At 45.3% G+C, this 13,590-nt stretch overlaps 2 protein-coding genes across 15 annotated transcripts in view; both read right to left on the reverse strand.

The window, feature by feature from the left end:
• Eph (Eph receptor tyrosine kinase) overlaps positions 1-5,040 on the reverse strand; it is a 94,693-nt gene extending 89,653 nt beyond the window's left edge. For 4 of the 14 annotated variants that reach the window (XM_076623267.1, XM_076623265.1, XM_076623268.1 and 1 more), the window contains exon 1: positions 4,125-5,040. The gene's annotated coding sequence lies outside the window, so the exon portion shown is untranslated. The remainder of the gene's footprint in view (positions 1-4,124) is intronic. The other 10 variants (XM_076623270.1, XM_076623273.1, XM_076623266.1 and 7 more) reach the window with 5 other exon arrangements.
• Positions 5,041-9,244: 4,204 nt separating this feature from the next.
• Positions 9,245-13,475, reverse strand: LOC117155554 (zinc finger protein 346). The gene is made up of 8 exons (XM_033331651.2): positions 13,345-13,475; positions 11,640-12,083; positions 11,377-11,450; positions 11,096-11,245; positions 10,902-10,996; positions 10,512-10,813; positions 10,207-10,275; positions 9,245-10,137 (listed from the first exon to the last, which is right to left on the reverse strand). The coding sequence occupies exons 1-8, from the start codon at positions 13,382-13,384 to the stop codon at positions 9,983-9,985; spliced, it is 1,329 nt and encodes a 442-aa protein (XP_033187542.1). The 5' UTR covers positions 13,385-13,475; the 3' UTR covers positions 9,245-9,982.
• Between the last annotated feature and the right edge of the window lie 115 nt (positions 13,476-13,590).

Consider the following 13,590-nt stretch of genomic DNA (forward strand, 5'->3'; position numbering starts at 1 on the left):
AACGCCATCAGCCAACGATGAAAATCGCCGATTAAAATCTACTTATCGATAAAAATGGGGAAAGAAACGAATCACCGTGATAACGATAACATCGTGATAAATTCTTCGAAGCTTCGTGCAAGAATCTACGTGGTAATTTATGCAAAGCTGTGAACGCGATAAGTTTTTCCCTTTGGCAGAAACGTCGTGTAACTGGGGCAAAAGTAGCGTCATCTACTTATCGATCAAAACGACTTTGAACGTTTCAGCAATAACGATTAACGATAAATTCTTTCGATAAGCCCGTCATAAATTTGCAACGATTCTAGCTCGGTTGTCTCGGTGTCTCTAAGTTTAAACGGTCGATAAGTTTTATTCTTGCTAAAATGTCTGATAGATAAGTAGGTCGGAAGACCGTTCACCCTCCAGCGTCGCGATATTCGAGAAACGTTTCGCAACTACGTACGTACTAAAGCGTTGCTAATTATCATTATCGTTATGACACAGGTGTTGCCGGTTATGGTTGATCGCGATTCAACGCGACTCTCGCGCAGTCGATTTCTTTCGGGTAATTTCAATGATTTTCTTACGCAGCCCGCCCGAAAGAACGGCTGCTGAAGCGCGTATAAGAATTTACGCAGCGTCCCCGCCGGACACAGAAATAAAAATCCTATGTAAATGAAATTGCGCAAGACCGTGTCCTGCCGGTACTTTAGTTTTTATTGCGAAATTAATAACGCCGAGCGAGCCCGCGGTGTATTTATCTGGATATTGCGCGACTGAAATTTGATACGCGAGGCGAGGTACCATCTTCCAAGGAAGTACTTTTCTTATGCCATTCGTAAGAATTCCGAACGGTATTATACCGATTTCGAGATAGTATCGTGACTAATATGTTGGCCGCGGCAGACGAAAGTCCACGTCTCGTGGCTGGAGCTTAATCAAGCGGTTTATTAATTCAACGCACGCTATTATTAATTCCACCGTCTGCGCGAGGAATCAATTCGAACGGTCGAAAGTATGGAAATCAGCGGACTCATTAACGATTCCGGTAGCGAAGTTACACGTGTGGCGAGTAACTTGTAATTTGTTACGAAAAATATCGCTGTGTCAAGTTTAACGAAAGGAGCTCCGCTTGCGAAATCGATTCTGCCCGAAGCTTTAAATATAGATACGATATCGTACTCGCGATACATTATCGGCCATCCACTGCTACGAAACACATGGAAAATGTGACCTTGCGAATAACGCGATATATAGTAGTAGCCGTGGACGATGAGCGTGCACGGCCGATGCGGCAAACTATACACCCAGGTAACTCTAGATCCTAGATGAGCGGCGAGATTAGTGCAGGAGCAGGAAGACCTGTCACCCTTGTTGCAAACGTAAACCGAGATTCGAATCGGCCTGTCGCCAGTCGGCACCCACTTACCGACCCAAAATTTCACATCCTGGCTACGCATTTTGGCTTACGGATTGCGACCACGCTACTCATACGTGTAGCTACGTATAGATCATCGTATATCATATACCATTCGTTCGTCGTTTTGATTTCAGAATTTCCGTGGGCAGCAAATAGGTTTAACGACGCGGTTGTTTCTACCAAAGAATCGAACGTAACGGAGGAAAGAGTGGAGTTGGATCGCTATCGGAAACGTAACTCGATACTGGGACAAAAAACCGAGCGCGTATGAGCAAAGGTACACAGGCGCAAGTGGTTTTCAAAGGACGAGCCAGGTAGTTGCACTACTTTCACTATTTCCAGAGGTCTGTGGCGCGGCAGGCCGCTGGATCGAGCGACGACGCGTTTCCACAGAGCCGACGAGAATCGCTTTGTGATACTTTCACAATGCAATTACGCACTGGTGTGCGCAGTGGAACGCTACGGTGTCTAGATCGCGGTGTCGCGCGGCATATCCAACGACGGGGCTCGACGAGCGTACAGGCTCGCTCGTCCCGATAACCGCCGCTACGCACGCCTCTAATAATAATACCAGTAATCATAATTAATCGCTCCAATCCTCGATACCGGCGCGAGATTGCTTCTCTCGACATCGCTCAACCTTACATGTGTCGTACACGTACGAGCTACGCGAGCGAAACCGAGAGAAGATTCTTTACGTACCGGCCACCTCTCTCGTTCGCCACATTCGCCGGTTCTTGGCACACGATCGTTTTCGTCTAACGGTTCGACGATTATCGGGCAAGATCTGACGAGCGGATGGTGCCACAAGCGTGAAGACAAACATCGAGAATCCGTTCTCACGTGGTGGAAGCGCGAGGGAAAAGAAGGACGCCGCGCGCCGGTACCGAGGGCAAGAAACGTTATACCACGAATTAGCGGCTTTCAGACGGAACTCGAAATTGAGGCTAATTGCCACGAATGTCTCCGGCACGCGGTTATATACCAGAAAATGAAATTAAGCTGAAAACAAGCAACGGTTATCGATCATGGTGTTGAGTTACACACGCCTTAACAACCATCCACTGTACTCGCGCAACTGCAACGCAAGATTATGCAAATGAGCTGCGCTTCGACGTACAACTGTCCCGACTAAGCGCATCGATGAACGCTAATTGTTTGCCTGCAACTGTTAGATAGACTGTTCGTACGCTCGCCTAGATTAGACGCAACGCCAGTGTACACTGGGGATCTGAGGAAAACCAGCATTTCTACAATTTCATCGAGTCTCACGCCGTGATGGACTCGGTAAACCTACGGGTCCTCTTGTTTTTGCAAACCAAGAGCGTTACTTGTGCCAACAGGTAGACAACACAGTAGGGGTTGCTGAAATTTCCATGAAACTACCAGTCGTAAAAGTTACCATTCAACCTAGCCACGCTAGTGTCAACTTTCTAAACCGAACCCTATTTTACGACTGAAACCTGGCCAAAATTCTGTTACGACGTAACCGCTACTCACGCGCGTATAGGGCAAACCACTTTACTACAATTTTTCAATTCTTACAGTGGCACGACGTGTAAAATAGAACGCGACAAAACCTGATTAGACGTGTACAGAATCGAACCAGCTACCCTCGTAAAAGTTCCGTTTGCGATAGCTCGATCGAGAGATCTTTCGGTAACGTGAATTTATCTTTTTAGTAATCTAAAACATCTAAACTTACGCGACAAGATGGAATCGATACGGTAAAAGATGTACTACGAAGATCTGTATCTTGACTTCTCGTCTATGTTAACGCGGTAATTTACGATTCTTGGATCTCTAGTGTGACCCATCGGTGGTTCTTTGTCCGTGACATTACGCAAAAGTCGGCACGATATCCCGTTGTTTAGTGGACGCAAAGCACCTTCTTCCCGTCTACCTTCTAGGAGGGCGCATGATCCGTCATGACCAATGTTTGCCCGCGCAAAATATTTGCACGAGGAGGCGAGCTCAAACATACCGGCTCACCGATGGCCTGTCATTTTCCGAGTAGTACATGTATGTTGGCCGCGCGTACGGGCGAACCGCGTTTGGCACGTTTAGGCGCGTGCGAAAGCGCGTGTGTACTCAGTCGACTGTGCACACACGCGTTACCTATGTACACATTAGCTAGCTTCGTATGTGCGTGCGTGTCACTCAGACTTTCAAATAGGCCCCGCGACCCCCAAAACCCTTTCAACATTTATTTGCATAATTATGGAATCGTTGATACACGCTGTGCACTTTCTGCCGAAAAAAACCTCCAAAAATCGAGATTTCAAGGGAAAAAAAATTTCTCTCCTCGTAACCGGACTTGAATCGCTATTGTAGATCGGTCTCGCTGTCTGCTATTTCTTGCGTCGGGGAAGGTAACGCGAATCAAATGGCAAACCTGTTCGAATGGAATCTACGCTGCTGACACAGCATTCTGAGGTTCAACGAATCAATGCCTTTCACTGCGATCGTTAATATCTGGTGTCGTAAGTGGCGGATAACAAACGGAAAACGAACATTTCTCTCGGCGCTGAGTAGCGTCGAACCGGGATTTATCGCGACACGAATTGCAGCTCGCCACTAGATTGTAAACTTATCTTCTATTCCGGGGATAAGCTGCTTTCGATTTCGAAATGTATAACGCTATTACGCGTTTATGTATCGACGTGTTTACAACGGTCGGCGAGGATTTTGTAAATTAATGCGAAGCCTTGTTTTTACTTACCGTAACACGAACGAGGAGTGTCGCTCGACGCTCGTTGTTTTCGAAATTCCAGTCCAAGGACGCCGCGGGTGTACGAGATTGTTTCTTCCTTCGTTGTAAATTGTCGTCTTCCTCGAATCGCGATCCCGTGGCTGGCGGTGACGTTAGCGCTTCGATTCGTAGAGAAAAAGGCGTTAAAACGATCGAAACGGGGCAAGAGGGTGGGGCGAAGAGGGGAAGCAATGCCGCGAAACGTTCGGCTGCTCAAAAACGTCGTGACTGGCGTCGACGCGATTCCGTCGTTAAATCGTTTGTCATGGTCGATAGAGGTATACGGACGAAAGCAAGCGCCATTTTATCCCGTGCACTCGCGGCAACGCGAAAGGTGGATGGACGGTGCACCGCGACGACGGCTACGATGGTAGAGGTATATACTCTCCCCTGACAATTCACCGAACCGCGTTCTACCTAAAATCGATCCGATTACCGGACTTTTTCTCGCCGTTAAACCGTGCCTGGTACTGTTATACACGACGCGAACGATATATATTCGCACATTCCTTTGGTTCACCACTTTTCTCCTTTTTTTTTTTTTTTTTTCTTTCCTTACACAAGTCACAACGAAACTTTATCGCCGGTCGAAGCACTTACGACCTCGTGTGTCGTTCTCGCGAGACACGCGTTCCGCTCTCTTTCTCAACTTGCGACACAGTTTTTTCGTTTACACGTAAATCACTGAATTACGTGTTCCACGCTGATTCGGTAGCGTATAACAGTTTAGCTTTTTTTTCTCCCTTGAGTAGAGAACACGAGACCCGTCGCGGAATAGTATACGTCCGTCGTGTGCTGCGAGAGAACACGAACTAACGCGGCGAGCCGAAACGAGACGAGGTCGCTCGGCTGGTTTCACCGAACCGCTATTCGGCCGGTATACACCAGCGCCGCCACCGGGGCTGCACCCTTACCGTCCATTTTCCTCCATCGCTTCTTTCCCACTCCTACCTGAAATTTTCGTCACAGTTGCCCGCTAGATTCTGCGATCATCGACGTTCAGCGCGTTTCCTCGAACCGATTTCTGATTTTATTCCCGGTCTTCCTAGCTCGTTGAGAGAAAGATGCAAACGGACCCACGACTGAGTGGGGTCATTGATTTTTTGAGCCCGTCAAGTGTAAGCCAGGCGCATGCGCAATCGTGCCGGCGGTATGACAGCGGGCGTTCTCATACACATCCGCAAAGTTCCGCACTTGAATTCCTGGTGACTTTAGTTGACGACGACCGCCACGAAATATCGTTTAAAATTTACTTCGCACACCTTTGTCCCTTTGTTTCTTCCTTTCTTCGAGAACTTGAAAATCGGGCTTCTCTCTCATCGTACACAGAAGCCATACATCTTCTATCCTTGCCAACCTATACGATTTCAAAATCGTAAAAAATGATATAATTATCTTTATTCGTATAGACACTATATTCATGCGTACGAGCTTTCGATAAAATAAATCATCTATTCTTATAAACGAAACACGATGCTTGATTATTTACGAATTTTTACCTGATTATGTGCAAATTCCTAGATCAATTACGTCGAACGACGAATCCGCCAATCTTCCGAAAATCAACTACGAACGTATCTTTTTTTCGTCACGTGACCCAACGCGATGCAAACTGGGTAATTTCTTGCAATTTGAAACCACGTGATCGAGTAAAAATGAATTATGGGTAATTTATTGCAACTTTCATCGTCGCGATCGCGTTCGTCACCGATCGGTGCGTCGCTGACAATTTTCTTCGTTACCGAATTGAAATTAGTGAAACGACAGACTCTTGTACATACATGTTATACATACCGTTAGTGTGCGATATATTTTCATATAGAATTCCCCAAATCTATATCGAATTACTTTTATTGAGACATCGAAAACCGCGAAAGACTCGAACGGAGTGGTTCGTGATTTCGTTTTGAAATCTACTTACGAAGTATGTGAAACCGTTTTTTGAAAGATCGTTCCTTCGTGCAAAGCGTTTAATCGCGAGATATAGAGCGTGTAATAGTGTTTTCACGGTCGCTGATAATCGACGCGTTATTCAATACGACGAAATATTACGCGGGAGCGCAGCGTCGTACCCGAGAAGAGAAACCATCGCCAGGGCAATCGTTATCTCATCGATTTTCCCAGAATTGGATGACGACTGCGAGAGTTTGTTGAACGTGAATCTGGACGTACGATTTTTAGTGGTAAGTGCGATCATTTTTTTCTCCTCCTCGTCATTTCCTGCGCCTATGCACACTAGCATATTCCTGATACATATGTATGTACGTAGCTGTTTCTATCGTACCAAGTGACTGGCAGAAGTATTTTTTTATGATTATGTGCCGTACAAAACACTTTGAAACTTCTTTAGCATCGTAACGAGTTCCGAGTATCGCGACGATATTGGTACAGTTTGACACAAAGATAAGTGGTTAATTATCAATCGTGCGAGAAAGCCTCGATGTTTAATGGAATCGTTCGAAGCACTGCTCGTATGGTGTATATTAATTTTCTACTAGATACGAAGATTATCTTTTTACGCGTTTTACCACTATTAAACGCGTTTAATGTTTATTATGTGGTCGATTGATCGCGTTAGCAGAATTGTTTTTTTTTTCTCTTTTTTATTCAGTTCTTGAACCAATCGTATACTTTTCAAAATTCTGAGAATATTTGAAGAATATTCGTAATATGAATCGCGCGGCCATGAACGATAGGAATTATTGGTGACTGATAGAAGGATAAGAGGGTTAAAAGCGTAGGGCAAAATCGAGTGGAAAATGATTGGGATTGTTCGCAAACGAACTTTCGTTGGCGGATTGCAAAGGCAAAACTGTCTATCGGCTCGTTGGAAGCTCAGTGACGAGGAGGTAATCGGTCGACCGATCAAGATTCCCTGTTCGCCTTTCTCTGTCGCGGCGGCAGAGAGCAGAGAGCATAGACGGGCGGCTATTTCCGCATGACATCACACCGCCCGCATTTAGGAGCACGATTTTCTATTTTCTTGTCGGTCTACATTGGTGGCCCGTGAAGACTTGCAAGGTCAGCCCCACCGAGATGCGCCCGGGAACACACTTTTTATTCCCTTTCCTTTCTTTTCGTCCCGTCTCGCGTTCCTCTGTCTTCGTCCCGTCACCGAGGTAACTCTTTCCACAGGCTGATTCGCAAAAACGTCTTATTAAAGCGGGTGTGCCGTCCTGCGAAATTTCCGCGATTAGGCGGCTCGCGTTGCGAAGCACACGCGTCGTTTTTCTCCTACTCGTCTGTAATACAGGCCGGCAATCTGGCCTTGTTCCACTGGCAGTGGGCAACGATCTCGCCTAATCGAGAAATAATTGTACGAATTTGTTCGAGGGCTGGCGAACGGGACAGAAAAGAAATCCTTGCATTCTCGGTTCGCCTGCTGCCTCTCCGAGCTGTTTTTTACCAATTCATTACTCTCAGATGGAACAATGGATTCAGCGAGACAAAGGAGCGGCTGCTCTTGCTTGGCACCGGTACCGTTTCTCGTGTTAACAAAGTTAGCCGTTCGTTTGCGGAATTAGAAATGAAGGTTCGCGTGTAAAGAAAATCCGTGACCGCTGCCTCCAGCCACGGACTTGTCGGAATCGTTCGTTGGAATCGCGTTTCGGTTCAACTATAAGGATTAACAGAGAATCATTTTCAACTCATCGTAGGTTTTAGGACCGTGTGATCCACGTTGCGTCAAGTATTAGAAATTCTAATCGACGCGCGTGCAATATCGACTCTTCGTCGAAACGTCCGTGTCTTTTTTTAAGGTGAATGCCTCCGGGCCATAAATTTACTCGTCGTTCGTCGGTTCAAAGCATTTACATCTGTGTTCGTCGATGTTCATTATCCGAGACGATCTTTCGCTCGATATCTCCTGTTAATAACGTGGGTCCACGCGATTACGGAAGAGGATTTCTGCGTGAATAGTTGCATAATCAGCGGTCATGAGCCTTATTCCATATAGGCCTCGTGTACGAGCCTCGGCGTGTTAGATATATTTTCGTCATAGGGGAATTTATCGCGTAGGGTGAATCATATTCGAATCGAAGACAACCCGTTCGATATAGTCGTGAAATTCTTTCTTTTTTTATCTTTGGCCGAGCTTGTACGAGGTTGGATCGTTTGCTCTCGTTTATTGGACGATCCCGACGCGTCAGTGCCGGCAATTTCAGAGGAAGACCGACTCACACCGCTTTCAGGTTCTCAGAAATTCTCTCCAGTCATCGGCAGGAATTTATCGAATTTCTACGCGAACGCTCGGTGATTAATAAGTTTTTACGCGCATTACACCTGATCGCGTGACAAATCGATTTCCGTCCCTCGTTCTTATTGTGTACCAGTATTACCTTTATGATTGTCTTGCGAATTCACTTCCGTTCTTCGTCTCCGCTGGAAATTCTCCGCGTCTCCACTACCACTCGTACGCTACCAGGCTGCATAAAATCAACATCTCGGTTCTCCCATCGTAAACACGAGAGTCGAAAGAAATAGCAGCGGGTGTAGTAGGTACGTGTACGACAGACGAGAAGATGGAAAAGGGATTTCGGTGATGTCGTAGAGTGGGAGAACGCAGCGAGGAACAAAAAACGAAAGAGACACGGTAAACGTGGAACCAGCGGTCATAAAAATCCGATGCGCAGGTATAAACCAACGATCTACAAGTCCGTGCGTGGACGATCCTAATCTCTACACGTCGCTGGAATAACAGCAGCCGAAGCTGCCTGACGGAAAGACAAGAAGAAGGGTCGGGGGGAAATAGTTAGATGATCGAATTATCGTGTATTTGTTAAAAAAAAAAAAAAAAAAGAAAAATCAGCGGAATGGTATTCTCCTTGTGGAAACAAAAGGCAGACGATCTCGGAGGAATTTTCAACACGCTGTCTAAAGATCCAGGCTGTCTAAAGTTTTCGCCTTCTTTCGATAGCTTCGAGCTGGGTAAGCGATAGTCTGTGAAATTTTTATGAAGAATTCCTCCCTTTTAGCGATACTACTAACGGCGACGACTAATTCGTGCTTCTTTCCAAAAGACGCAGCTTTTACGTGTCTTGTTGCCATTTTTGGGTATCATGAATGTAGCTCCAGGGTTTCTTGCACGTTGATTCATGCTTTACAACGACATTTTTATTTGGTCACTGCTGTCAAAAGATATATTTGTCGCGGGGAAGTGACAGTAAAAACAGGCTGAAAACGTTGATCCGTCATACGTGTCTTAGGAGGTAATTAATAGAGGAGGGTTCGGTATGGCTCGTTCGCTCGGTCATAAATTCTGTGGAAGGTCGGCAGTGAACGACGCATAAATTTCACTTGGACGCGACAAACGCGCGTCCGTACGAGCGCGCGCGATTTCGCGAATTGAACGGCGGGGAGCGTTCGAGCTAATGGTTTCGTAATTGAATAAATGTGGGCGATTAGTCGCGCAACCTCCGAGACGGTTAACGAGCTGCCGTCTAAATAACCGTTCGGCTTACTGAAAATCGAATTTACAGTTAATCGGTATTTAATTTAAAACACCGATTAACAGACTAACAGACTTATCTTTCTCATCAGTGGCGCGACGATCGGATCTAGCTTCGCATTAATTCGTAATTTTCGTTAGTCTCGCGGTGACGTTGGAAGACTCAGAGGTTACTGACTTCCTCGAAAGTCTCGCCGCTAGACCCTATATCGAACAAGAGTTTTATTTCTTATTATTAGGCACAGATCGCTGCACGTTGCTTGCGATACAACCACAATACATCTGCGTAACCGAAAAATGAGAGAAAAGTTTCAGCGAAAACAATGGACAGACAAGGAAGTAGCGTGCACCGACCGTGCACGTGCACGATGCGCCCGTGGTCTTATTTCTTCTTGAATCTAGCTTTCTTCGACACCACTACAGCATTAGACGGAGACTTTGGGTTCGACTGATTTTTATGTTTTTTGCTCTCCACGTGCTGAGCAAACGTACTCTCGGAGTTCAACGACAGATTGCACGGTGCACAATAATACTGGCCTGCAAACGAAACAGTTTGCTGAGCGATTTGGCTGGTTATCGTTCAAACGTTCGAGAAGGTATCCCTACCTGATGGTGTTCGGTAAATGGAATAATCTATAGGTCCAGGAGTAGCCGGTGTCGCCTCGTTCTCGGCAGCTAAAAACATTCATACGATAAACATTGTCGTGATACGAACGAACGTATTGCCCCGCTCGTAAGTTTTAAGACGCAAGCGTGCGCGAACTTGAACAATCGCTAGGATATCGTCGAAATCTTCGAGAATTATTACTTCGGTTAACTACCGTTATTATGTATTATCGTGGCTCGTGCAAACTGAACGTGCTGTCCTAACGCTTACGAACGGGATACATGTGTAGAAATAAAATAGTTACCAGGCTCGGGAACGGGCAATCCGTTCAATCTGAGCATTCTCAAGTGCCTGGCACCGCGTTTGTGCGTTTCTAATTGGTCCTGTCGATTTGCCGAAACACCGCAGAGATCGCAACGCAACGGCGTTGGATAAGGTGGCGGTGTGTAGATGGAGGCCGTTGCTGGTGCAGGTACCGCATTGGTACCGTCAGGTACTACCGGCTGTGCCGGTGTAGATTGCACTTCCGTCTGAAAAGCCATTCCGAATCGGCCGCTGGGATCTATTTGACTGTACTGATTTTGATTTTGCGACTTCTTCGACGGCCTGTAGAATTCAACGCTCTGGTATGACGATCTCGGCTGACACAGCTATCTTTCTAAGAATAATTTGAGACAAGTATACATCTCTGTACCTCGCACGACGTCCGCCGTTCGCTGCTCTAATATGTTTTTTACCAGCGTAGTGTTGCGTCGCATCCGTTTGCGACGTGAACCACGTCTTACAAATCTGCAAATCAAACACGTTTCGCTCGTGTAACAGCGTTCAATCGCGATTTACCTGTTATTTTCCATTCCGCCAACGACGATGTACTTTTCATCTGCTTACATCACAATAGTTTTGCCAATCGGTGGTCGTACTACTGACTTGGCCGTCTTCGGTCTTTTGTTTCTTTACACTCTGATTCAAAAACATAGACACCTTCTTCTGATGCGGCTTTCCATCGTAATGTAACTTTGCTTGTAACGCGGAGTTCATCTGAAACCGTACATTTTTAAGCAACCTATATTCGCTCCCGTATTTACTTAAATACGTGCTAGTCAAACAACGACACGATATTCAACAGAGTCGCGCGTGTATTTTTATCGGATAAAGTAATCGAGCCTTACAACTGCATTGCACAGATCGCATTTCAGCGGTTTCATTAGTGCTGCCAGTTCCCTCTGGGCGCTTGCAACTTTCTCTACGAAATAGAAACATAAATCAATCTTTAATTAGCTAAAACACCGTAAGAATCTGCAATCGGATTTCTCCAATGATAATTTGACGCGCATAACGATTTATGCGGTATTCTACAGGCCGGTTGAACTTTTTTCATGAAACAAATATATCCTATTTGTTTCACTTGTTATCACGTGTCGCAAACAATTACCTGCGTCTACCGCGGGATCGATGAACTCGTTCTTGCGTTTGTAATACTTGTTTTTGGTCTTGTTGCAAACTTGTATCGTCGGCGATACGACTGCCGCAGCTGCCGCTTTGTAGGTCGTGTCATACCACCGTGCATACAGGTCCGATGTATCGGAATCCGTCGGTACCCACCAGGGTGTAGTTGGCTGTCCAGGTGTTTGTGGTTGCATCGCCGGATGCATGATATACGCTGTTGGCACAGGCAGGCTTGGAAACGACGTGGTTGCTGCTTGAATCGTTGTTAGATTTCCCGCTGTTTCGTTAGTCGATAAACCGGTCGTCGTCGATTCTGTTGTCACAGGTTGTTGTTGCTCCGTCGTAATTGCCAAGTTGTTGCTTTTCGACGTTGTAACTGGAGGCGGAGGCGGCGGTGGCGGTGGAGGCGGCGGCAGAAAACATTCTAATCCTGTATCATGCACGAACGGAAAATATTTTATTCAATTACCACAGCAATTTTGGTAAATGGTACATAAAACGCGCATGCCAAAGAATTTTTCGTTAACCGTTCGATTTATCTCGCTAATAAAATGACCGGGCCGTTTAAGCGCCTCCGAGCCATGTATAAAAATCCGCGGATAAAATATACCGTAAAAATAAAATAATAAAACCCGAAGAGATGCGTATCAACGTAATTTGCTCCAAGATCGGATTTAATCGCGCGCAATGCTCTGACTAATTTTGCTAATTTCGAATAAGTCGGCGAACGTAACCCGTAATATCGGTCATTTTTATTTGTAACATGCAAGATACATTTCCCGAGCTGTTACAAACGGCAGTGAGCGTATTTCGCTTATCGACTACACGCTGCTATAATATCCACTCTACACCTCGCGTTCGAATAATCTGCTTTGGCATCTACGATTAACTTTTCCGCTATCGAGATAACGGGAGTAACGTATTTGTTAAATTTGATGAAAAAATTAGTATCGCGCGTAAGGAACGAAACCCATAACGCGGTAATAACGCTCGATACAATGTTCATAAAATACCAACGATCGTATCATGCTACATACGCTTAAATGGTAACAGAGTGTTTATATACATTGTTACGGATACTACATTCCACGTAACGTAATCCATTTACATCTGTATCGCTATTTAATTAATTACGATCTGTCGATAAATTTCAATTTCATTCATAAATTATGCGTTTTCCTACGAAAACGACAGAGATGTATCACCGCACTGTTGCATCGGTATATATACACGTATGTGTCCGTTATTTCATACTTTAAACCGTCAGCTGATTTCGACAGTGAAACGCCGAATGAAAGTTTGATAGTAAGCACACCTACAGTACTCTACAGCCAACGCATCTTTTTATTTCACGTGCCAGATATAGAGTGCAATACGTGCATGCTTTGAATAATTGTTTTGATAATTGACTGATATAGACATATCAAAAGTCACATCCGGTTGTTTGTAATAGAAGCTGTTGCATTAGGTGGCGTACGTTTGTGTTTGCAGCGACACTCTACCATTCATAAAAAATATCTTGTCATAAATACAACAATGACAACGTGACGAACGTTTTATGTATTTTCAATGATCGACGTGTCCGGGACATTTACGTGTTTGCATATTTTCGGTACACTAGATTCACTAGGGCATATGTTTCTACAACGTGAATCAATGAGAGAAATTCTTTCCTACAAATAGAAACTCACCCGGTATTTCTGGATTTTCGATGATCTTCGCGCTAGACATTTTGCAGCGTAAATACCGCGATATTTCTCTATTATTGTCAGAGAAAACTTGACGGCGCGCGATAATTACGGCGCGATAAGGAGCCTTGTTTTCGTTCGCTCTGCACTCGCGAATTAGTTTCCTGTCTGTAGTTTTACATTTCGCACGATTCGCTGGAACATGGTATCATTACGATTCATGTATTATGTTTGACTGTCAATTATTCG

The sequence above is a fragment of the Bombus vancouverensis genome, chromosome 12 (genome assembly GCF_051014615.1).
Source record: "Bombus vancouverensis nearcticus chromosome 12, iyBomVanc1_principal, whole genome shotgun sequence".
NCBI lineage: Eukaryota > Metazoa > Arthropoda > Insecta > Hymenoptera > Apidae > Bombus > Bombus vancouverensis.